The 25,832-nt window shown below is 58.9% G+C and overlaps 2 protein-coding genes across 2 annotated transcripts in view; one reads left to right on the top strand and one right to left on the bottom strand.

The window, feature by feature from the left end:
- The window catches only part of NLRP5 (NLR family pyrin domain containing 5), a gene marked incomplete at both ends in the record, with an annotated part of 33,577 nt that extends 29,021 nt beyond the window's left edge, over window positions 1-4,556 (top strand). Inside the window, 3 exons of the mRNA XM_079724160.1 lie at window positions 242-355; window positions 4,186-4,288; window positions 4,479-4,556. Of these exons, the coding sequence (XP_079580286.1) occupies window positions 242-355; window positions 4,186-4,288; window positions 4,479-4,556 (295 nt within the window). The remainder of the gene's footprint in view (window positions 1-241; window positions 356-4,185; window positions 4,289-4,478) is intronic.
- On the bottom strand, window positions 4,336-14,445 carry ZNF787 (zinc finger protein 787). Its single transcript, XM_079724264.1, has 2 exons — window positions 14,361-14,445; window positions 4,336-6,109 (listed from the first exon to the last, which is right to left on the bottom strand). Exons 1-2 carry the CDS (start codon window positions 14,437-14,439, stop codon window positions 5,037-5,039), a joined length of 1,152 nt encoding a protein of 383 aa, XP_079580390.1. The 5' UTR covers window positions 14,440-14,445; the 3' UTR covers window positions 4,336-5,036.
- Window positions 14,446-25,832: the final 11,387 nt, after the last annotated feature.

A 25,832-nucleotide genomic window follows, 5' to 3' on the forward strand; every position in this document is an offset into this window, starting at 1 on the left:
AAGAGGACGGACTTCCCTGGCGGTCCAGTGGTTAAGACTCCGTGCTTCCAGCGCAGGGGATGGGGGTTTGATATCTGGCCAGGGAACTAATATCCCACATGCCGTGTGGTGTGGCCAAAAATTTTTTTTAAAAGTGCAAGAGGAGGTTTCAGACCCTTGGTGGGGTGTCCAGGAATTCTGAGGAAGGGAGAAGTGTCAGAAGCAAATTCTCAGAGTAGTAAGTCCCCTTTTTGCTCCCCAGGCTGTGGAAATGGCAATACCCTGCTCGAATAAGAAGGCTTCTGGAGGAGCTACAGCGACTCAAGCCGCACATTGTAATTGGTGACGGTTGGTATTCTTTTGCAGAAGATGACCGGTACTGGTGGAAAAACTGAAGACGTAAAAACCCTCCTCACTCTGATGGAGGAAACTTCTAGGGTCCAGCTGTGCCCAGGGGTTCCTTCTCAAAGATGGATAATGATTTCTGATTCTCATAAAGCCCTCATAGGTAGTGATTCTTGTGTGTCCACTTTAACTTGGTCATTGCATTTGCCTGAGGTAGGCTTGTGACCTTCATGTCATAGGACCTCAGTATCTGTGAAATGTCTGTCCTACCAGAGGGCATGGAGAGAGAATCAAATAAACACTGAGCATTTGGAAAAAGCATCCAGTGGCCTTCTTTTTTTTTTTTTTTTGGCTGCGTTGGGTCTTCATTGCTGCATGTGGGGTTTCTCTTGTGGAGAGCGGAGGCTACTCTTCGTTGTGGTGCGCGGGCTTCTCATTGTGGTGGCTTCTCTTGCTGCAGAGCACGGGCTCTAGGCGTGCAGGCTTCAGTAGTTGCGGCATGTGGGCTTAGTAGTTGTGGCGCACGGGCTTAGTTGCTCCATGGTATGTGGGATCTTCCTGGACCATAGATCGAACCCATGTCCCCTACGTTGACAGGAGGATTCTTAAATACTGCACCGCCAGGGAAACCCCTCCAGTGGCCTTCTTGATCAATGTGGGTGTGATTCCAGAGCAGAGGAGGGAGGACTTAGGTCCTTAAAAGTGCCCCCAAATTTTGATAACACAGATCTGCTGGTTTTTTAAAGCACATATCTGAATTTCAAAGTAGGATGTGACTATCATTCAACATCTGAGATATAAACACAAAGCTGAATTTATTGCTTAGTGTAGTAAAGAACAACTGGTCTACCACAGTCTCTCCCTCAAACCAACCCCAAGAGGTAGGTAATATTTCTCCTATTTTACAGATAAGGAAACAGAGGCCGATGGATGTTGACATTTGTCTGGTGTCACAAAGTCAATTAGGAATCCAGAGAAAACTAATTGGAAAAGACATGTGCACCCCAATGTTCATAGCAGCACTATTAACAATAGCCAAGACAGGGAGCAACCTAAATGTCCATCAGCAGAGGAATGGATAAAGAAGATGTGGTACACGTATACACTGGAATATTACTCAGCCATAAGAAAGAATGAAATAATGTCATTTGCAGCTACATGGATTATCATACTAAATGAAGTACATCAGAAAGAGCAAGACAAATACCATGTGGTATCACTTATATGTGGGATCTAAAGTATGATACATAGTTGCATGCACATTTATTTTTATATTTGCGTCCCCCGGAAGGCAGAGCAAGAGGACAGGGAACATCTCCTGGAAGGCGACCGTTGGCAAGTCCAGGGACATCGCTCTGACCTAGTACGGGGTGGGGGCCCAGGGTGGGGACATGCTGCCTCCGGGATGACTCTGGGCTCCTCCACTGTCATTCTCTCCAGTTGGACCCTTTCCCGACGTCTTGTGATGTAGCACTCCCTTCTACCCACTCCTCACACTTTGCCGGTGGGTAATGTTGGGTGTGTGTGTGTGGTGCGAAGCCGTGTCAGTTCCGATCCTCTAAGCTACAAGTCATAGAATTCCTGACCTGAGGTCACTGAGTAGAAGTTCCCCAACTGGTGAGTTTAGTGAATTCAGCAGCACCGGGAGGGCAGGATCCCCACCCACCTCCCTGCCATTCCCTTGAACCTCTCCTGGAGCTCACTAGGTGGCGGTAGAGCGCCAGAAAGGACGGCTCACACGTCCCCAGGGCAGGTGTTTCATCCTCAGCACTGTCGAACTTTGGGGCAGGATAATCCTTTGTGGTGGGCAAAGGGGTTGTCCTGTGCATGGCAGGACATCGAGCAGCATCCCTGGCTTTTACCGACCAGATGCCAGGTGCACCCACCCACCCCCGGTCCTGAGAACTAAAAATGGCTACAGACATTGCCAGACGCTACCTTTGGGGCACAGTCGCCGCCACCCGAGAACTGCCACTCTACGTTAAACAGAGAAACCTCCCTCGGAAGCACCGCCACACCCCGCGGGACAGAACTTCCCAGGCTTCCCTGGCAAGCCCACGTGGGCGTGTAATGCTGAGGGTGTGGCCACTTCTTGTTTCCCTCGTAGGCGGACAGCTGTTTCATAGACCCAAAGGTGTAGCTGCGTTATTCATAGCTGCCAAAACTTGGAAGCAACCAAGATGTCCTTCAGGAGGTGAGTGCACACAAGGCCTGGAGAGGGTAAGTGGCGCGTGCTGGCAGAACAGGGATTTGAACCCTGGCTCCTCAACCCTGCATTAGGCTCCTTCCCGGGACAGGAATTAGCTGTCAGTGACCAAGGACCAGGCACTTACAGACACTCCCAGGGATCCCTTGAGACAGTCGAGACAGGCAAGATCTTCTCTGAACAGAGGAGGAAGCCGAGGGTGAGAGGGATTAGTTCACTTGCCCAGAGTCACACAGCCTCTATGCGGCACCGTGGAAACTGGCCCAGAATCTTTCTTGCCCCAGGGGTAGGGAGAGAATGACTCAACCCAAGCCCTTCCTTCTACCCAAGTGACGGGGCACATCCCTTCCACCCACCAGGCACGACTCCTCCCTCCCTCCCTCCCTCCCCCACCTCCGGAAGCGCCCAAGGGCAGCGCTGGATGAGAGGGAAGGGACTGCGGGCATTGGGCAATGTGTTCTCAGCCTTTGTTTAGCCCGCTCTGGACAAACAACAGCGTCACCCCTCCCTCCTTTGGAGGAGTCTGAGATCTCAAAATAAACTGAACTGCTGCCTCAACCAACTTCCAAGGGAGGCGATGGCCACTTGAGGACAGGCTTCTCTGACCTACGATCGCACCCAAGATGTTCTAATATATCCTCCTGGGGAGTCAAGTTTCTGCCCACCAGATGGCCATCCGTGACCTTGGTTTTGAGCCCCTGGTTCACCAGGTGAGAACCTGAGGCCCTGAGGTGGGTGGGGGCAGGATCTGCTCAAGGGCAGCACCAGGGGGCGATTCAGGGCTCAAGGTAGAAACCCCGCTTCCTCCTTCAGCTCCCCCTTCTGCTGGTAAACTCCTCTCTCTTTCTGCGGAGGTAAAAGGAACATTGAGTCCAGCCACGGCGTTTGGCCAGACTGGAAATACCCCCTGAAGATCCCGGGGACGTGGTCCCCAGGACTCCAGCTGAGGGTCTCAGGACACTGGAATTGGCATCAGAGGGCCCCACCCTGAGGACTGACCTGCTAGCAGTCCTCACGTCCCAGGACTGCTGCAATGATGCTGCAGGACCAGGTCCATCTGGCAAGTAGTACAGCGCCTAGAACACAAGAAGCACTAGAAAGCAACTGCCCACCCTTGTCTTCCCGCCAGCCCCCTGGCTGGCTCCTCCAGTGGGGCCCTGGGGGCAGGCAGGTATCCGCCCACCCACCAGAGTCCCTCTCCCACCTCTAGGATAGTTTTGTCGCTAGGAAGCAGTGGCAGGCCAGGGACACTTCCAGCCTCCTCTGCAGTGACATGTGACCCCGCGACTGTCCCCTGCTCCCCCGATGGGATCTGAGCAGGGGGACACAGGTGCAACGTCCAGGCCAAGTCTTCCAAGAAGCTGGATGCAGGAAGGGGCCGCAGGGGCTGGGGGAGGACGCCCAGCCGGGAGCACGGGCTCGTTTACTGCGTGGGGCAGGCTGCCCTCCACTGTGAGGGGAGGCACGGCCTGTGCAACTCCCACCTGCACCTCCAGACGGTGAGATTCTTTTCAAAAGCAGCAGCGGGTGGGCCTTACTCTGAACAACCGCCCCAGTTCCTGACAGGCCTGCCCATCCTCCAGCCTGGATACTTGACGGCCACTCCGCTGGGGCCCAGAACCCGCTGCCGGTGAGCTGGCCGGTCACTCTTCCAGGACAACCGCCCAGTCTGCACCCGGGCGCGAGCGCGGGCCGAGCCGGCAGCCTCTCTCCACGGGCCTGGCCCGTGGCCAGTGCCCCCTCAGCAGCAACTGCCCGGTGCGGAGCCCTCCGTTGACCCAAACTCAAGAACCACGCACAGCAGGGACAATTGGATAGTGCGATTTATTGCCCCCCCGCACCCCTCCTCCAACCGTGCCCAGGCCTGGGATGAGACGGGAGCCCATTTTCTGCGGGGTGCGCCTGGCACAGGGGCTACTTCCGCTCCAGTACTTCTGTGCTACCCCAGATCCAGAAGGGGGAGGAGGGACCAGGGCGAGGAAGAAGGATGGGACCCGCGAAGGAGAAGAGAGAAAATAACAGGTAGGCGGGGTCAGGAAGGGGATGTGATTATAAAGAAAACTCTAAAAGGGAAGAGGACCCCTCTTTCCCGTCCCTCCCCGGGGCCCCTCCGCGTGGAAAGGCCCCGACGTTCGCCATCTTCTCGACACCCCCCGCTGGTGGGGGAAGAGAAAGAGGGAAAGTGGTCTTTCGCTCGTGGGTTTTGTCGTATCTTGGTCTCTCTAGTTCTCACACAACGTCTTGATTCGGGCTCGGCCGAGAACCTACAAGGGGCAGGCCAGGCCGAGGGCCGGGCGCGGGGAGGGGCCGGGCGGCCCGGTGAGCGTCCCCAGCGTCCCGCCCCAGGCCCGCCGCACCTCTCCGGCCGCACAGGCCGCGGGAGGGGAGGCGGTAGAGCGCGCCGCCGGTCCGGGGCAGCCCTCTGTCCGTTTCTCCTCGGGTCTCTGGGTCCTGCGCCGTCGTCCCCGCCAAGCCCGAGGGGCCCTGCCCCCCCGGGCCCCCGCCCCTACCGGCCCTCCCCGCCACGGCACTCGCTGCACCGCCCGCCCGCCGCCTCGTCGTCGTCGTCATCGTCGTCCTCCCCGCCTGCCCGGTAGTAGCTCTGTCCGCAGCGGCTGCAGACGGAGGGCGCGCCCACGGCGTGGACCTTCTTGTGTCTCCGCAGCGCCGCGCCCTGCACGAAGCCCTCGCCGCACTCCACGCAGATGTGCGCGGGCTCCTCGCCCCCCGCCGCCCCGAGCCCGTCCCCGTGCTGGGCGCGCTGGTGGGCCAGGAGCCCGGCCCCGTGCCCGAAGCCCTTCCCGCACTCCACGCACACGTACGGCTTGGGGGCCGGGGCGCGCCGCGAGCGGGGTCCCGGCGCCTTGGTCCCCGTGCCCGCCATGGCTGCAGCCGCCGCGGCCCCTTCGCCCGGCGCGCCCACCACGATGATCCCCTCGCCGTCGCCCACCGGGATGGCGATCTCGCCGTCCGCCGCCGCCGCCTCCTCGGGTGCCTTGGCCCGGCGCACGCTGGCCGCCAGCACCTTAGCCGCCACGCCAGGCCCCGACAGCTCCGGGTGCAGCCGCAGGTGGCGCGCCAGGCTCTTGGGCTGGCTGAAGCCGCGGCCGCAGCGCGGGCACACGAAGGGCTTGAGGCCGCTGTGCGAGCGCCGGTGCTTAGCCAGGCTCTTGCTCTGCGTGAAGCTGCGGCCGCAGTCGGGGCAGGCGTAGGGCTTCTCGCCTGTGTGGATGCGCTGGTGCTGCATGAGGTTGGAGCTCCAGCTGAAGCGCTTGCCGCACTCGGAGCAGGCGTAGGGCTTCTCGCCCGTGTGGATGCGCCGGTGCTGCACCAGGTGCGAGCTCTGCGAGAAGGTCTTGCCGCAGTCGCTGCAGGCGTTGGGCCGCTCGCCCGTGTGCGTGCGCTGGTGCCGCGTCAGCTTGGACCAGTGGCTGAAGCTCTTGCCGCATTCGTTGCAGATGTAGGGGGCGGGCGGCCGCGGCCGGGGCGGGGGACCAGCCGGGGGCGCCGACTGGGGCGGGGACAGCTTGGTTGGGGGCCAGCTGGGGACGTCGTCGTCATCCATGATGAGGATGTCCACTGGAAGGCAAGAGGGGAGAGGAGGGAGTCAGAGAGCCTACGTGCGAGGGCGGCCTGGGGCCCCTCCACCTGCTGCTCTGCGTGCCCCCGGGGACCTCGCTCACCTGTGCGCCCTCCCAGGCTTCCCCGTAACGGGAGCGGTGGCAGAACCTCCCTCAGAGGGCGACTGGGCCCTGCCGGTGCGGAGCCCTCCTCACGGACCTGGCCCTGGTCACATGTCCCTCCCATCAGTCCCCTTCCCCCCACCCCTCCTAGTGTCTGTCCTCAGGGCATCGAACATGCCCTGGCATTTCACTGAACATTCATTACCCATCCCTTAGGACTCTTCCTTCCTTCACGGTCGTTTCCCCCGCATCTAGAACAAGGCCCGGGACTTAGTAGGGACGCCAGAAATGTCTGCTAAAGGAAACAACAGAAACCAACGGGGGTACGGGATGGAGGTCCAGGGAAGGCTCCTAGTAAAGAATGCCTTCCGAAGCCCAGGCCCCAGGCTGGGGGCCAGCAGAGCGCGTCCCCGCCAGACCGGAAGGCAGCCGCAGCGCGGTTTCCACCTTTGCCCAGGGACAAGGGCTTGCAGCACCCTGTGGGTGTACAAGCGGGAAATGATGGTGTCACATCTGGGCCCTCGGAAGACAATCCTGTCTGCGGGTGGAGAAGAGAGAAGAGGAAGGGGTCACCGGACTGGTTAATGCGATCACAGGCCAGCACGGAAGTCCTGACCCTCCATTAACTGGGAGTGCAACCTCCAAACACCGCAGCCTCTATTACAGACTTCCTCACCCTGGTCCCTGGGTTTGTGGGTACTGTATGCCCGGTGCAAACAATAAAGGAGCGTGGGGCCTTGGTCCTGGCGTCTGCAAACAGGACACCACCACGGGCCGTCTGCCCAACAAAGCCTCTAATACAATTGCGCCACGCCTGGCCTGAGCGGCCGGCCTCCCGGGAGGGATGAGAGCCTGCCCCCTCCCCGCAGCCTGCCCAGCTCTACGAGACTGTTCTGTATGCTCCCTTGGCGACATTTGCCTTCCCTGTCCGGCTTGGGCCTGAGTTACAGAATGAAGGTGGGGCACATGCTCAAGCCCGGACTCCTGCCTGGGTTCCACCTCGCTCCCTGGGGCACGGCCCCGCCCCCATCACAGCCCCGCCCCCCCGCCTCTGGCCCCGCCCCCAGGTGCACCGCGAAGGTGTCTTTCAAAGGTGAATCCCATTATAACCTACCGAACATTGTTTTCCCTCTCACTAGCCTGCAAGCCCACAAGGACAGCGGCCGGACCCGTGTTCCAGCACCGGGCCGGGAACAAAGTGCTCCAACTGTCCTGAGACAATGGTCCCATGCACTTAATAAGCATCCATGCGTTTAAGTCTTGTAAGGTGGGCTCCATGGAACTCGGGTCTTTACAGGTGAGAACACCAAGGCACCAGGAAGATGAGCCACCGCCCAAGGCTACACGGCCTGGGAGCAGCAAAGCAGTATCTGCACGGGTAGTCTGGGTCCCAAGACCGCCTGTACTGGAAAGGGTACTGGGATATAGAATCATATATGGAGCAGGAAAAAAAAAAAATCCAGGTAGGAAGTCTGGGCCGGGTGGGGGCCGCTTTTCAAGAGATGACACAGGGCCCACTTTGGTGTCAACATAAATCAAGAAGTGGCATCATGGGGATTCCCTGGCCATCCAGTGGTTAGGACTCCATGCTTTCACTGCCATGGGCCCCAGTTCGATCCCTGGTTAGGGAACTAAGATCCCGCAAGCCACCAGGCACAGCCAAAAAAAAGAAAAAGAAATAGAGTCATAAGCACATTATGTGGAGATATTCGAGAATAAAAAACTGAACCTTGGGGAGCTGTCTGCCTCTGAGCAGTGTGTCCGGGCAGCAGGGGTGGACTGGGCTGGGCTGGAAAGGAGACTTGCTCTTTGCGGGAAATGAGCCGCACCACCTGACCCATGGCAAGTATTCTGCACTCCTTTGATTGAAATAAATGTCTTGTTTACAAAGTTGTCAAGTTTAACAATACACCACCTGACTCAGCGATGAAGAGTATTTACAATCACGATGACAGGAACTGAACACAGCCCATCTGAACTTGTGAAACACCTGTGACTCAATCCGGGGCCCTGGATGCTGGGGGGAGGGGTGGGGGGGTGGTGGTGAGGGGCCGACCACCCATCCAGGTCCAGAAACGGGGAGAGAAGGCCCGAGGAGCCGGCTGGGCAGTGAGGTTCGTGCAGCGGGTGCAGGCTTTCTCTGTAGCCTTGGGCTACGTGACTCTTCTCTCTGCTGCTGCGTTCTGTTCACCCCATGCACTACTTTTTTTTTTTTTTGCGGTACGCGGGCCTCTCACTGTTGTGGCCTCTCCCGTTGCGGAGCACAGGCTCCAGACGCGCAGGCTCAGCGGCCATGGCTCACGGGCCCAGCCGCTCCGCGGCATGTGGGATCTTCCCAGACCGGGGCACGAACCCGTGTCCCCTGCATCGGCAGGCGGACTCTCAACCACTGCGACACCAGGGAAGCCCCACGCACTACTTTTTAAGCAGGTGTTAAGCTGTTAAATGGAGGAGGGTCTAATCACTTCGGGAGGCGGGGTTCTCTCTCAACCTTCGGATTCCTGGTCCCCCCGCGAGTGGGTGCAGGGACCGGCGCTCTCCAAGCAGCAGGCGGCTCTCACGCACACCAGAGTCTGAGTCTGCACCCCTCCAGGTCAGGCTGGAAGTCAGTGGCTTCCCTCTGGGCCGCCTTCCTCATGGGGGCAACTTCCCTGCCGCACAAACGTCATCTTTAAAAGGACACAAGAATTCCCGGAAAGAGGAGAGGACAGTGACCAGCACAAAGGGCTCACTCGATAAAAAATACAGAAATGACGAGTGATCGCCATTTCCGGAAGGGAAGGGGAGGGGGTGTCCCAGGCTCCAGGTCCCGTCATCCCACAGCAACTGTCACTGTCCTTCTCTCGCTGAAGGAGGGCTCAGCTCCGGCTCCTGCGCTCTGGGCCCAGGCGGGGTCCTGCCGCCCACGCAGCTTCCCGCCCCAGGGTGGATCCTCCCAAGCAGACCTTCTGGGCAAAGGCAGGACCTGCGGCTTTACCGGATGCTAACCTTTTTCCCCTAAAACACACGACATGCAGAGAGCCCGCAAACGGAATGCAGAGCTGACCACAATCAATGCAGAAAGACAAATGCCCCGTCAAGATACAGGTCTTGGCCACCCACCGGGAGCCCCTCCGCGCCCTTCCCAAGCTCACCCCCTCTCAACCCCAAATATAACCACCATGCTGACCTGTGCAGTAATCGTTCCCTTGCATTTCTGTACGGTAGTCACCCAAGTGCAACATCCCAGACACTACAGTTTGGTCCGTTACTTTTTACTTCAGTATGTCTCTAAGTCTCCTGTAAGACACGACTTCCTCCATCTTTTGCTTTTCCTTACGATCTTCCTTTTGAAGAACCAGACGGAGCCCTACGGCCGGTTGGACCCTTGCTGACCGCATGCTCCTCGTGCCCTGCATCTGCTGCCGGTTAGCAGCTGGCTCACCCAGCCCCGCCGGCCCCTGCAATCATTCTGAAGGTGCAATCCTGTTCTTTCACTGAAGGCACCCGATATCTCATGTTTCTCTTTTTGTGATATCAAGGGCCAGCGATGCTCAACGCTTAGGTCTGCTGATTCGTCGAGGGGTGCAAAATGGGGCTGTCCTGTGGTTTCTCCTGCGTTTAGGAGCTGGAATAGTTTTTAGAGACTCTACATCATCTATTGGTTGGTACCCAGTGGTAAATTTCACGTGGTTATGGCAGGATGAATCTCATTTCCCCTTACCTGCCCAGTTTTCCAGGTTACGAACTGGTTCCCTACCATCCTCCAAGGTAACCACGTCGTCTTTCCTTTCTTAACATCATTAGGAGATCACGGATTTAAATATATCTGGTGGGCTGCACCGCCTGCCATCCTCAGCGCATGGGAGCCTCAAATGAGCTCTGAGTCCTTTGGACGGGACCCAGGTGGTCTTTGACAGATTCCCTTCCATCCAGCCTAACAAGGGGCTGCAGGTTCATCCATACTTCCCACCCCAAACCTGCAACCGGCCGTTTCTGCAAGGGACTCTCGTTTCTTTTGGTGGGAAACAATTTCAAAACCAAAATGTGGAAATGATCTTTGCTTTTTTTTTTTTTTTAAGATAAAATTCCTGTGACTTCTGATACTTCCCATACAAATTCAGGCAAAAGGCTTTTATGCAGTCTTTTCTAAGATATCTGCATCTCTGTTCCTCACTAGGGGTGGAGAGGACTTGAGTAGCCCAAAGTTGCTTATTTGCTGAACCCACATCACACAGCTTCAAGATAAGCACTGTAACTTGAATGGTTAGAATCACCACCACCACTGCCAAGTACCATTCCTGAGAAATCAGGTGAACTATTCCTGTTCCCCTCACTGATTTCACAGCCAGACCTCCACCGCCTGAGCCCTCGTTGAGCCTGCCCTGGCTCACCGCCCATCTCTCTAGCCACGGTGGCTGCCCAAGGCTCACTTGCCCGCAGATTCCTCGGGAAGGCCCCATGAGAACCCTATTTGCTCAGGTCCTGCTGGCTGAGGTCATCTGCGCCCTTCAAACGTGTAAGTCAGTTTTCCTGAATATGATCCTTCGCTCTACCTTCTCTCCCCCTGAGAATCATAAATATTACTCCATTTTCTCCTGGCATAAAGCACTGCTGATAAAGTCTGACCACAGTCCCATCTACTTTGCCTTGTAAGTCATTTGCTCTTTTTGCCTAGATGCCCCAAAGGATTTGCTTCTTCCTTTAAAGCCCAGTGACTTGACTAGAATATGTCTTATTCGTCCGAGTTGATACTCTCAGATCTGTGATTTGCTCCTTCAATACCTAACTTTTACATTTCAGGAATGTTTCTGGACTCGTAGTTTTTACCATTACCTTCCTTTGGATTTCTTCTTCAAAGGGCTTTCTTTACCTAACTTCAGTACCTGGTTTTTTTTTCACTCTGCCTTAATCTTTACTCATTTCTTTTTGATTTTAAAATGTCCCTCTTTTTCACCTTCAATTTTTCTTAAGGAACAATGTGTTATTTTTATTCAGTCTCGAATTCCTCCTACTTCGTTTTGAAATTAATTTGACTCTATTTCTAATTCTCTGCTGAGTTCTGCCCCCTGGGCTGAGCTGTTCTGATCTTGTACTTCCAGGGGCCGTCATCTCCTGGCCACTCTGAACAATCCTGACCTGTCTGCAGGTGTATCTCTGACCACCCTCCCTGTCTGTGGAGATACTATTTGCCCCTCTTCTTTTTTATTCTAATAGCTTCCTGTGGGGGTGGGAGCAAGAGGACTGAACTCACCATTTTCCAGTTTCGCTCATTTCTGTGGTCAGTCTCCCTGAACTTCTGGGAGGCTACGCTCTGGACAGCGTTTCTAGCTCCTCAGGGCTCCCTCTTCTGAGTGCAGGCCTGGCCTGCTCTACGGCCACCCCTGATTTTATCTGGACCTTCCCTTCTCCCTTGTGGCCAATGACAGGGGTCCCACTCGATCCTGAACCCCCTCCTGGCGGGCTCTGCTCTGCGTGGGTCCTGCCCGGGCAGGGCAGTTTACCTGGGTAAAGGAAGCCATGGGCCCCAGCAGCCCCGCGCTCCCTGCTCCTGGTCTGCACAGAACCCCTCCAGCTTCAGTTGCTGGCCGCAGTGTGACCAGCCCGAAGTCCTCCAGTGAACCCCTGAGGGCTACCTGGGGCGTCCTCCCCTCCCGCCCCTGCTAACACCACACTGTCCCGGCTGCGGGCTTGTCCCCATCCAGCTGTATTTTGGGGCTTTGCACCTAAGGTGTGCTGCCAGTGTGACCAGGGAACATGGGTTTTGCCCACAGGCAGTTGCTGTGTTTTTACATGGGTCTGCTGTCATCCGGCTCAGACGTGGCATTTGCGGTGAACTCTGCGGGGTCATTCTGGAGGGCACTGAGACGTGAGAGGCGGGCTTGACAGCGGGAGGCCGGGACCCTGTCCCTGGTGGGTGATTTCCAACACACCAGCTGAAGACTCTTTCCCGCCTCAGAATTGGGATGTCTCTTTATTATTCATTTTTGGACGGCTTCTCTTTCTGAACACCCTGTAGCTAAGGCCCCAGGCCGAGCCTGGACAGCTCTCGCACCTGCAGGCGGTGGGCCGGGGTCAGTGCGCCAGTGAGGCAGCGCAACAGACTCTGGCTGCAGCCTACGGACAGTCCAGGCCCCCAGTCCCCTTCCACTGGCTCCCGGCTGCCTCACCCTGGGCGGTGGCCTGGTCTCTCTCTGCCCAGCACCCTCTGATCAGCACCCCGAGCTCGAAGGCTGTGAGGATTCCGTGAGAGGGCCTGCCCGAGGTGGCTGGCCTCAAGCTCGGGGCACACAGGAAGCGCTCACAGCCCTGCTCATGGACCCCTCGTCCCGACCCAACAGGGAAACAGCCTACAGGGGCTACCGCCAGTCCAAGCCTGCTGCTCCTGCGTCCAGACATCAGCCGGGGGGGGGGGGGGCGGTCTCAGGGCAGGGGTCCGGCACTGTCCTATCACAGGAGGCTGCCACAGAGGTAGGACCCAACAGGGCAGGCCCAGAACCAGGGGACGCATGGCAGCTTGGAAGCATCCAGGCCACACGGCTTACAAGCTGAGCGAAGGGGTGTCACGTGGTTGGGGGCACCACACGGGGAGGGGCCGGAGCAGACTTGCAACAGACTCCGGTGGGGGGTTGGGTCGGGGACAGCAGGCCGGACGAAGGGGATATGAGAACCCACTTGTGCTTTGTAGAGGTTTCCTCAAGAGAATGAGTTAGTGGACGGAGTGTAAAATTAAAACCACCTTACTTCAAGGCAAACATGCATTTTGGAGACAGCTGGGGACACCTTCACACACTGGGCAACGCTTCGTCAGGTGAGATGAGCGTTTGTTATTGCTGGAGAATCTGTAGGTGAAATGATACAATATCTGGGATTTTCTTTAAAATTCTCCAGAAGAAAAAGCAGGCACAACCAGGGAAAAGACCGCACAGCACTGCTCACCGCTAAGGCTAGGCAGTGGGAAGTGCAATCACCACACTACCGATGTTTGAAATTTCCAGCACGAAACAGGCTGTAAAATTAATCTTAAAAAGGCTAAAGACAGGGAGAGGAGGAAGAAGCAGGCCCGGCAGCATGAAACAGGGGAGGATGGGCCATGCGCCCTCCTGCTGGGTGGTGGAGGGTCTGCGCCCCACGCGCCATGTGCCCTGAAATCTGTTTCCTCCTGTGTAATCACGGCTGCCCGCAGCCAGCCCAAGGAGCTTCCCTCACCCGCTCAGTGGATCTTAGAACTAGATCAGGCGAAGGGGCTCGAGTGCTTTATGCAGCCTATCCCCAGCCCGCCCAGGCCCTCGTAACCTCTCTCGGACGACTACGACACGCTGGCACCGGGATCACGACCTCAGAGCCTGTTCTATAAATAACGTGGTCGCGCCCATTCACTTCCACGCTGCAGGGGCACGAGGCCTACAAAGCCGAAAACACCTCCCCCCTGGCCCCTCACAGCAAGAAATGCTGGCTGAGCCCGTCCAAAACGCACGAGGACGTGATGCCCGCACGAAGACGCATCAAAAGCAGCATGAAAAAGAGCTCATACTTTATTTCTCAGGTGCCCTGCATGAAAACCCCTGGAAACGGGGAGCACATCTTCACCAGAGGGCAAGGGGTGAGGCCGTGAAGGGGCCAGCGGGGCCAGCTGGGGTCTCAGCAAGCAAAGCCTAGTCCCCGAGGGCTCAAAGATGAGTTTTATTCAACCCAAATAGCGCTTCGTCAAACACAACATGTGGCCAATATTTAAAGAGTGACAGATAAAACCCCAGAAAGATACAAGCCCCATAAAAACCCAGACACCCAGCTGCCCCCCAGGATGGTCACTGGCGCTGCTCTGTGAGCCTGCCGCTCCCCACACATCACAGTTTGTCCCCAGCTCTCCACATCCTGGCCCACTGGTACGTGGGCCTGCCACCCTGGTCCAAAGAGCACCCCGCCCGGGAGCACCGAGGGGCCACCTGGCAACGGTGCCGAGCACCCAGCGGGGGGGGGGCGGCCCCCAGGGGCTCCCAGCTGGGAGGGAACTCGGAGACCCCGCAGGCCCGGGAGGCGGCCTGGCTGAGCCCCCAGAGGAGGGATGGCGAGCCCCGAGCCACGGGAGGGGAAGGGGAGACAAAGGAAGCGAGGGTCCAGGGAAGGGTGAGGGACCAGCTGGGAAGAACTCCCCAAGGCCGCCTCACCTGGGTTCTCATGGCTGGCCATCTGCTGGTCCTCAGAATCCAACGGCCCCGGAGACCACGCCTCTTCCCGCAGCTCCATGTCTGGGTCCCTGTTAGAAGGGGACGAGACAGAGGACAGAGTTTATAGGACGCCAGACTGGACGGAGGGCCCCGGGGTGGGGGGACAGGTGCTATGTGGGCTCCGAGCGCCCGGCTCAGGCCCAGCAGACAGGAGGTGCATGGCAGCGGGGACCTAAGGGCCAAGGGAGAGATGGCCCTCTGCTTCCCCACTGGACAGGGGTCCGGCCCGAGGCCACACGCAACCTGGGTGAGGAGGAAGTGCTCCGGCTGCGGCCACCCGGCCGGGGCTAGCATCCCAGCTCCACCGCTGACCAGTTGGGGCCGGGACAAGAGACCCCCTCCAGGGCTTCCCTGGTGGCACAGTGGTTGAGAGTCCGCCTGCCGATGCAGGGGACACGGGTTCGTGCCCCGGTCTGGGAAGATCCCACATGCCGCGGAGCGGCTGGGCCTGTGAGCCATGGCCGCTGAGCCTGCACGTCCGGAGTCTGTGCTCCGCAACGGGAGAGGCCACAACGGTGAGAGGCCCGCGTACCGGGGAAAAAAAAAAAAAAGAGACCCCCCTCCACCCCCCCACTCGGTTTCCTCACCAGGAAGATGGAGGACGGCCCGACACATGGGCCGCGAAGTCTACGCGAGACAAGTACAGACGGAGCTCCCACCCCAAGCAAGGGAACCCTAAATCCACTCCAGGCCAGGGCCCATCCCACCAATCAAGGCCAGAAGGGCTCCCCTGCCACGCCTGTCCTAAGGCCTCTCCCTGGACCAGGATGAGGCAAACCCCACTGAGACGTGACAGTGTGTGACAGGGAGACAGGTGACGCGGGCACTGAGCGTCTGAGCAGCTCACAGTCTGAGCTCTGCTTCCAGACGTGGGCCAGCCAAGCAAGACTCCACACCAGGCCTGGACATGGCGACGATGGACCCTCCAGGGACCTGCACGGGAGGAGCGCTGGCCGCTCTGGTCCCAGCCCCTGGCCACCACTCGCCCTAACCCTGGACGTTTCTTATGAGTGGCATCACACAGCACGTGGCCTCTGGCGTCTGGCTTCTCTCGCTGAGTGGCACGCTCTCGAGGCTCACGCACGGAGCCGCGTGTCAAAACTTCCTTCCTTTTCACGGCTGAGTAATGTTCCCCTGCAGGGACAGACCACGTGTTGTTTGTTTCTCTGTTCTTTGGGTGACAGACAGAGCCTGGGTGTTTCCCCTTTGGCTACAGTGAGCACAGCTGCTGTGGACATTGGCGTGCACGTCCTTCACATACTTGTGTGGCCTGCCTCCAGAGCCCACATTTCCACTCCCCGCCGCTGCCTGGGGCAATGCCACGTGGCAGAGCCTGGCCCTTGAGGCACACAGCTCAGCCTCCCTCCCCTTCCCACTCTGGCGCCTGCAGGGTGGGCAGGGCAGGAGCTGCCAGGCCTGGGCTCCAGGCTGCGCAGAGGTGTGGAGCCGGCAGGGGTCTGCCTGCGTCTTGGACTCAGTGTGCAGGGCGGGGAGGCATGGGCAGGCACCCAGCCCCGGGCAGCGGAGCCTGGTGCTGGGGCCACGGCATTCCGGTCCCCTCTGGGCCCTGCTCCTTGGTGTGACATCCCTCCCCAGCAGGACGCTGGCAGGCAGGCAGGACTTCTGACCAGAAGGGGCACACCAACTGGGACCCGGGGCGGCGCCTCGGTTCCTCCTCTCGCGTTCAGGCCCCTTCAGGTGCAAACCGAGGCCCGTTGTCTGCATGCCCGCGGCTCAGAGAACCCCTCCCCACACGGTCCTTCTGTCCGCCATCTGGGAACGGGGCCATCCAGCCCCAAGCATCACACACCCTGGCACAACGAGCCTGACCCATTTCTCTTGAATCCCCCCAGTAACAAGGGGCTCACCACCATCCAGGCACTGAAAGGAGCGCGTTCCATGGCCCGCCCCTCAGTAACCTCTGCTGACATCTGCTAGAAGCTCAAAGAACTGGCCTGTTTAACCGGCCTGTTTAGTTAAGGAATAAACACACGTGGCTGTGCCGAGCAGGTCGCTCACAAGCCCCCAGGCACTGTTCTCAGTGGCTGATGCAACCCTCTGGGCAGGTGTGACCGTCACCCCCAGGCGTGAGGATACCGAGGCAGGGGCGGCAGAGCCGGGACGTGAAGGCAGACCTTCCCGGCTCCAAGTCTGTGCCCAGAACCATTGGAGCTGCCGCTCAGGGTCTGGGCCTGGCTCTCCCGAGCGCTCACTCACGGAGTCCTGAGACCAGGAGACGGGCAGTAACCAGAGAGGCCAAGCCTGCCGCGGAGCTCGCGGGTCAGGAGGGAAGGCGGGCCCAGGTCCCACAGTCAGACGCAGCCCTACATTAACCTGCGCCCACGCGCCCCACGTGACCACCACCCCCAGGTCAGGGCACAGAGGTGGAGGCGCCCAGGAGCGGAGGAGGGACGCAGGCCACGTGGCTCACCCGCTCCACAAATGGTCACAAGGACTCTACGAGCAGGGGTGCAATCCAAGGGCAAGACAAGCCAGGAGGCCAGGGAGGAACACGCCCCTCAGAGGGGCCGGTTGGGGCCTGGGCCACCGCTGGGCGGGGCTGCCCAAGCATCCCCTGGACCCGGCAGTGAGCAGACCGTCGGAACGCGAAGAGGGGGACACCCCCACCAAGCACACGAGAATTGCCAAAATCTGACGGGAAGGTGGGAGCCTGAACCAGGCACCTCACGGGAATGGAGCCAGTGGCGAGAGGTGAGGCCGGTGGTGAGGCGGACAAGTTCTGGTTGGAGGCCACGGCAGGGGCCGGGCGGCCCCGTCAGGAGGCCGAGGGCCCTGGAGGCACCTGTGGGAGTGAGCATGCAGAGTGGGGAGCGGACAGGAGGGGGTCCCCAAGAAAACACACAGAGGATTCCCTGAGCCGGTTCTCGCGCCCTGCACGTCATCACAACCCCTGCCTGCTGCAAGGACCTCGGCCCAGCCCCAGCTTCTCCCTCTGCACAGCGGGATCCAGATCCACCCCACAGTGGGGGTGGGGAGGGGTCGATGACAAAACCAAGGCAGCTTCCCGCCACCGTATCTGAGCCCAGCTGTATCTGGGCCTGACGAGAAGATAAGGCGGGAGTGTTAGCGGCTCCACAGGCTGGGGGTGTGCTGTGCGCATCTCCCGAGACACCGATGTAATTAACCCTCTTCTCCCCACCTGTCCCGGTCACCCCCTCCCCCACTGGAGAACACTGTGGTAAACAGGCTGCCGCCCCTGCCTCATGGGGAGGTCCCGGCCAGTCCAGGAGACAGAAAACCAATGAGCACAGGAAAGAAAAGGTGATTTCAGACAATGCAAGTGCCACGACACGCACAGAGGGGCCGGGAGGGGCCGCTCCCCAGGGAGAGGGCCCCAGGAGCAGGCCTGAAAAAGCCGTGTGGAGGGAGAGGGATGCAGGCAGCAAGGGCAGTGGGTGCAAAGGCCCGGGGGCAGCAAGGAGGCTGTGAGGCAGGGCGGGCAGATTCTCCTACAGGGCCTGGAAGGCCAGGAGGAGGCCTGGGGCACCGTGTGAAATGCAGGGTCTCTCCAAGGGGGGACACCATGACGACACCTGTTTCACAGACGGGGAGACTGAGGCTCACGGACGCAGCGGGGCCAGAGCCCGGGTCCCTTGCAGCAACAGCAGGGAGCACCTGGACAGCAGCCAGGAGTTACTCAGCGTTGGTGGTGCGGGACTCAGGGCTGCGGCGACTCCCAGGACCCTGGCAGCCAGGGGACAAAGGAGGACGCTGCCCTGCCACCCTCCACCCGGGCCCATGGCCTCGCCGCAGGTCACGGAGCAGGGGATGTACCCGGCCTGCAGGGCCCTGCCGAGACCCTCCGGGGGCTCCACGACAGCGCCAGGCACAGACATGTGCTGCCAAGGGGTGGGTGACAGCCCAATGAACAGAGCAGAGGCTCGAGGGACGGAACGCAGTGCACCCCAAATCCGACCCCCATGACCACCTTTCTAGGACCCACTGCAGGAAGTGGTGAGACCCATACCGGAAGGACAGACCGGCCCTTGGACCCATCGGGCCCCAGCCCCTAGCGGGCCGAGAGCCGGGTACAACACGCACAATCCGTGTGACAAGGGCCCAGTCAGGTGATGCTGCTGCGGAGCTCACGGCCCCTGCCCGGGGAAGCCCACTTCATAAGCTAATCTGTGGGGAGAACCCAAACCTCGGAAAATGCTTCCTGCAGGGTTTGCCACAGCAAGATTTAGAACAGGGTAAGAACCGGAAAGAACCCGCCAGCCCCGTGGTGGGAGAAAGTGTAATAAGTACATCACAGACCATGAGAAGCAGGTCTACGGACATCTCACAGCCTCTGAAACAACGCTGTAAAGTGGCCGCCCCGCCCCTGCCCCCCCAGCCAATAACAGGAAGAGCCATCTTAACATTTTCTTCTCCTTTACCTTCATCTTCTCAATTTTTTTTACATTAATGGATAATTACTTGTGTAACAAGGGGAAAAGACTAAAAGTTGGCTTCTGATGACCACAAGGACTCCGTATCACAACAGGGAAATCGGGGGTGTTGGGGATAGAGAACTGTGCGGGCCCTCAGATCACAGGTAAACGTGAAAACTGCGCAGCTGGCGGGCGTGCCAGTCAGGGCAGCTGCTGTGAAGAGAGCCTGGCAGGTCCTGATAATGATGAAGTCAGTGACCCCAGGATCCCACTCCTAAGTGTCACTCACAGCAGTGCTGTGCATGACAGCCAACAAGGGGTGACAACTCCAACGCCTGGGGAAGCAGCCATCACACAAGGCCACTCAGAGCGCGGCTCCGGGATGTGAACCGTCCAGGCCAAGATAAGTGGCTGCCAGCCTGTGGGTGGGATGGGGACGGATCGTGCACTGGCACGGGGTTTTTTTGGAGTGATGAAAATGTTCTGGAATCAGACAGTGGTGATGGTTGCACAACTCTGTGAGTATATTAAAAACCACTAAGTTGTACACTTTACGAGGGCGCACTTTCCAATATGTGACTTTTATCTCAATTAAAAAGTAAAAAGACCTAAGAATTCGTACGGGGCCCTCTGATTCAAACCCCGGCAACAATAGAAACACCCAAGAGAAAGAAAAGGAAGAGAGGCCAAGGGCTCGGGGGCTGAGGAGGTGGGACGCGCAGAAGCCGCTCCTCTGTGGCTTCTGGGTCGAAACTCGTTTGCCAGGCGGTTATCATGTGCTGCCACTGGAACAATCGCGTCTAAGTCAATAAAGCAGGGACTGCCCGGCCTCGAGCGTCCACCTCAGGCCAGCTTCCTGCAGCGACAAGGCCTGGGCTGGCCTCCGTCCTCCCTCCAGGGAACCCACAGGCTCTGGGGGGAGGGACGGAGGACAGGGAGGTGTCGGGCGGCCAGCCCTGCACCAGAGGTTTCCCTGCACCCAGAGGTGCTTACTGAGCACCGGGAACCACGCTGCCCAGAACAAGGCAGTGAGGGAACCAACACCCCGATTTCCACGGTGGGAAGAGCCAGCAGGAAAGTGAGGCTGGGCACGGAGGGGAAGGGGCTGCTCTTGAACCAGGACGGGAGATGCAGAACTTCCACCCTGACAGGCTGCTTTACCACACTGATGACCCCGAGTTCAGGGTGGTCGGAAAACAGCAGGTGCAAGAAGGACGCTCTGAACCCACCTTCTCCCCCGAAAGCAGGAGGCACGTGAAAGTGCCCTCCCAGCACCAAGAAGAAGAAACATCCCGAGAGAGATCTGCTAAAATGACCTTCCTTCCTGCATCCCCCCGGGTCCCGCGGTTACTCCCCACCACGGCACCTGCTCACCCTGGTGTATAAGAAGCACTCCAGCGATTTTCTCATGAGGGCTCCCAAGCTCACGGAAATAAGATTCGTATGCTTTTCTCCTGTTAATCCGCCTTAGCCAGTCCAGCCGGAAGCCCTAGGAGGGCAGAGGAAAATCCTCCGCCCCCTACAGACTGCAAAAGGCCCCTCCATGGGCCAGACTGGAGCCAAGACGGGATAACGTAAGGGAGGGTCCGTACAGAATGACCCTCCTGGAAGCTGCCCTCCAACAAAGAACGGTTCTCACGGGGTTTAAATGGTCACATGTTAACTGGCATGTAGGTGTCAACACATACCCTCAACATGGCCTCTTGGTCCATAAGCCCTCAATCGTTTACTCTCTGGCTCGTTACGGAGAGTTTGCTGACCCAGATGCAACGGAACGATGCATGCCAGGATTTCGGGGAAAGTGCCCCAGGCCAAGCAGACACACAGGAAAGGCCTGGCGGGGACAGGACACGTGGGCCTGAGGGAGGCTGAGCCTGGGATGGTGGAATGGAGGGCGGGAAGGGGCAGGTGGGGTTCCTGCAGGGGCCACAGCAGGGCCGCCAGTGGCGAGGGAGCCCCGCGCATGGGGGTCAATAGTCTGTGGTCGCCGCCCTGAGACGACTGCTAATCTCATCTCGGGATCTGTGTTTTGCACAGGAGGTCCTACGGGGGCCTGGGCAGGAGCCAGGCCTGCAGCCCGAGGGCAACCCTGTACCTGGGGGAGCGCGACACGAAATACCAAATTAAAAACACCCTGACAGGCTGAGAGACCTCGGAAGAAAGGGAAAAGCTTTCTTCTTGCTTTTTGCCCAAGGGGCTCACCTCTTCATTTCATGCCAGGCCCTGGAAAGGACGGAGCCAGCCCTGCCCTGGGGTAGCAGATGAGGCACCAGAGGCAGAGGGGCCAGAGCAGGGCTGTGCAAGCCCAGCCGGGAGTCTGCATGGTACCCCAGACACGGCAGGAAGCCCTGACTGGGCAGAACCTTACTTCGAGGCCCTAGAAAGATGAGGCTCCCCTCGCTGACTTCTGGGGGGTCGGCAGGAGCCCCCACTGGCGCTGCTGGTCAGGGGTGCCTGGCGCAGGGCACACCTGGGGACTCGGGGACAGTCCACTCTGCATTTCGGTTTCAGCCCTGAGCAGAGGGAGGTTACACCACCCACCAGGGAGACTGAAAACCAGCCACGGGGTGAGAACACCCCGGCATCTCCTCTGTCTCCGCGGAAGAGGCCCCGGCGGTGGTGGTGCCCTGGCTCCTGGCACGGAGGCTGGAGCCTGGTGCCTCGGTCACTCCGTGACCCTGCACATGCGGCTCAGCCTCTCTGGGCCTCGGCTGCCGCCCCAGTGCAACAGGGACCAGCAGGTACCCCTGGAGCTAAGTGAGAGGATCAGGAGGTGCAGGCTGGGGGACCAACCGCAATCCTGCTGAAGAGCCGAGGGCGGTCACTAAACCATCATACCCGGGTCCCTCCCTCCGCCGTCCAGCCAGTCACTCATCCACTCAAGCAGCTGTTGGGGCCTCTTGTCCTGATCTGGGGGGCTTGGGGTCCTTCCCCAGGACCTCAGAGGGGAGCGGGGGAAGCTGCAGCCCCTTCCCGTTTAGAGCTGAGGGCCTCGGGCAGCCCCTAAGCCAGCTGCTCTCAGGACCCGGGCGGCTCTCTGGGGGACAAGGGGCAATTCCCGCAGCCAGCCTGACTGTGGACTCTGATGGCTCTGGAAGCCAAAAGCAGTGGGTCCTACCCTCCCCCGGCCCCCCAAACGCTCAACAGTACCGGCCCGGCCTCACCCTGCTCGGACCCCCGCTCTGCAGAGACGAAGACACGCCCCCGCTGGGGCCTTGAGCGATTCAATTAGCGCGCGAGCTGACGAGGCCCCGCTGGCTCTTAAGTGCAAGACAAATTATCGTTATTATTGTTGTCATTAGATCCCGCCCACCTCCTCTGGATCCTGCCCACCAATTACCCCGCTCTTTCTTCTGCTGCCAGTCTCACCTCGTCCTCCTCCCCCACCCCCGCTCTGCTCGCCGGCTCCCGGCTCCCCCTCGTCCTCCGCTCTCCGCCCCAGACCCTCCCTCTCCGCCCCAGACCCTCCCTCTCCGCCCCAGACCCTCCCGGGGGCCCACTCACTTCTCCCCTCGCCCCGCGCGCCTCTCTCTCCTCTCCGGCTGCTTTGGCTGCTTTCCCTCCACTGTCGGGGCTGAGCTGTGACCCCCACATCCTTCAACCTTTTGGTCACCAAATCCAGCGGCTACTTCTCAGCCTTGACCCTGGGGACAGTAAGCAGCACCGTCGTGTGCACACACGCTCCCTCCCTTCCCGGAGCTCCTGGGGGCCCAGCTGCTGGTCACGGCCCTCCCCGCTCCCCCTCCCCTGCCCGCCATCCTCACCACCCTCCTCTCCCAACTCCCAACCCCCGGGGGCCCGCACTCCTGCCCAACACCCCTCCAGAGTCCATTCCCCACACCACGGACCAATTCATCTTTTCAAGGCACTCAGTTCAAATAAGCAACTAAAAACGGGCAAAGGATCAGAAGAGAGGTTTCTCCAAAGACAGCATGCTGTTAAGTACATGAAAAGATGCTCAGCTTCATCAGCCCTCAGGGAAACGCTCATCAAAACCACACAGAGACCCCACTGTACACCCACTGGGACGGACATAATAAAAACAGAAAACACAAGTGTTGGCGAGGGTGTGGAGAAGGTGGAACCCTCGTGCATTGCTGCTGAGACTGTGAAATGGTGCAGCCACTGTGGAAAAGAGATCAGCCGCTCCTCAAAAGGTTAAACACAGAATTACAGGATAATCCAGCAGCTCCACTTCTGGCCACATACCCAAGAGAAATGAAAACATGTCCACCCCAAAATTTATACAGACGTGTTCACAGAAGCATAAATCACAACAGCCAGAAAGTGGAGACAACCCAAACCCCCATCACCGGGTGAATGGACGCACAAACGTGGTCCATCTGTAGCTGGAGTATTACTCAGCCAGGAAAAGGAAGCACTGACCAGTGCCACGTCACAGACGGACCTCGGCAGACACAGACCACGTGGTGTGTGATTCCATTCACGTGAAAAGTCCAGGACAGGCAAATCCAGTCAGAACACAGACCAGTGGTTCTCAGAGGCTCCGGGCCGGGGGACAGGAGTGGGTACACAGCCTTTTAGGGGATGATGAGAAAGTCCTAAAATCAGCATGGTGATGGTTACACATCCCTGTGAATACGTTAACTGTATACTTTAAGTGAACTGTACAACATGGGAATTGCATCACAATGAAACTGTTACTTTTTTTTTTTTAAGGTAGCTCAGTTCACATCACTCCCCTGCCTGAACCACCTCCAACATGTGTCCGCTGCACTCAGTCCAAAATCCAGCCTCCTCTGCAGGTCCCGCAGGGCCCCGTCGGCCCCAGTCACCCTTGCAAACTCACTTCCTCCTCCAGCCCCTCACTCCCACCTCCCGCCCAGGCCTCGTCTTTCCCTCCAGAGAGCCCGGCCCAGTCCTCCACCTGCCTGGCCCCTTCTCACCTTTCAAGGGTCTGCTCAAATGTCAAATCCCTAGCCCAACAAGCCCCGCCCACATCCTAGCGCTGGGCCTACTTCCCTCCGTGGCCACCACCACCCACCACCCACCACCGTTTGGGATGGCCCTCCTCATCTCCGGCATCCGCTCCTGTGCACGCCAGCTCCCTGCAGGCGAGCGGGCTGGAGCTCTCAGCCCATTGACTCAACAGGGCCGCCTCGGACCCTCAGCCCCTCTTCAGCCCTCCCTGGATGGTAGGTGCCCCCCAGTACCCCCAGGGCTGCAGGCACACCCCTCCATCTCCCATCCAGCTCCTTCCTCACTTCCCTTTTCTGTGGGCATCTTCACCCCTCACTCCAGGCCTGAAGACCCGGTCTGTTCCCTCCTCTGCATCTGCCTGGGCCACCCGGGCCCCCAAGGTGGTCCGGGGGCCCTCCCCACGTCAGACCTGTGGTTTGAATGTTGGGGGAATATCTCTGTGATGCCATCAGGATCTTGTACCCCTTTTTGGGTGGCAACTGTCCGTGTTTCCTCCATGGATTGGCCATTTAGATGTTTTCTGCCTGGTCTGGGGCCAGCTGGGCAGACCACCCTTCCCTACAAGGATTCCAGCATGCTTAGACACACAGGGTTGAGCGAAGCCCTGAGGCTCCTGCTCCAGTTTCCTTCGGTCTCTCTGCTTCCTCCCCCTGTCCTTCAATTAGGCTGCCTCCTGGCAAGTTTATTACACTGCTTTATTTCCCCCACCTGGCCCCTCTCAGGTCCTTTGAAGCCCTCCCCAGGGGCCCAGCAGGGCCGGGCTAGCTCAGAAAACAGTGAGCTCAAGGTAGACACTCACAGCCCCAGGCACCACTCCCCACCCGCTCCACGAGAGACAGAAGTTTCTGGAACTCCTAGAACCCTGAGCTACTGGTACGGCCGCAGGCCCACCCGGGAGTAGAGGGAGCGCTGCAGCCTCTGCCCCACCCCAGCCACCGGCCACCACCTAGTGCTTCTAGAGCTTCCGAAACATTTGTGGCCACTCCTGATTCTTTTTTTTTTTTTTTTTTTTTTTTTTTTTTTTTTTTGTGGTACGCGGGCCTCTCACCGCTGCGGCCTCTCCCGCCGCGGAGCACAGGCTCCGGACGCACAGGCTCAGCAGCCATGGCTCACGGGCCCAGCCGCTCCGCGGCACATGGGATCCTCCCAGACCGGGGCACGAACCCGCATCCCCTGCATCGGCAGGCGGACTCTCAACCACTGCGCCACCAGGGAGGCCCGCCACTCCTGATTCTTAAGTGTGGGTGAGTAACTGAAAATTGTTTAAACAAACAAAAGGCTCTTCAGGACAAAAACAAAAAACAGAAAACAGAACTGCACCTACGGGGCATCTCATGTTCTGTCACCCCTCAATCAGGCCAGCGGGCCAGACTCCCCATCCTCCGGGTGAGCGTGGACGCTCTCAGCTTGGCCATCTGCGTGACCTGCACGGTGCTTCCTTCCACCTCGCCCACCCGCCTCCCCCCTGTAGATCTGCTACCAGAGCCCAGCAAACACAGCACCTCCCCCGGAAATCCTTCCCAGACTTCTCCCTTCCCTCAGCTCAACTGTCCCCTCTTATCAAATAAGACCAGCTCGCAGGACTTCCCTGGTGGTGCAGTGGTTGAGAATCTGCCTGCCAGTGCAGGGGACACAGGCTCGAGCCCTGGTCCGGGAAGATCCCACATGCCGCGGAGCAACTAAGCCTGTGCGCGACAACTACTGAGCCTGCACTCGAGAGCCCGCGAGCCACAACTACTGAGCCCACGTGGCACAACTACTGAAGCCCGTGTGCCTAGAGCCTGTGCTCTGCAACAAGAGAAGCCGCCACAATGAGAAGCCCACGCGCCACAACGAAGAGTAACCTCCGCTCACCGCAACTAGAGAAGGCCCGCGCGCAGCAACAAAGACCCAATGCAGCCAAAAATAAATAATTAATTTAAAAAGAAAAAAGGCCAGCTCGCATTCATCAAGCACAGCCTACACACGGCAGACCGCGCACACGGTGCAGCAGGAACATAATCTTGATGCCCACACCACCAAGAGACGAGAGGCTGTCCTCTCTGGGCAGGAGGGCGGGCTGCCAGGGTTGGGATCC

Source organism: Hyperoodon ampullatus (assembly GCF_949752795.1).
Source record: "Hyperoodon ampullatus genome assembly, chromosome: 18".
NCBI classification, from domain to species: Eukaryota; Metazoa; Chordata; class Mammalia; order Artiodactyla; family Ziphiidae; genus Hyperoodon; species Hyperoodon ampullatus.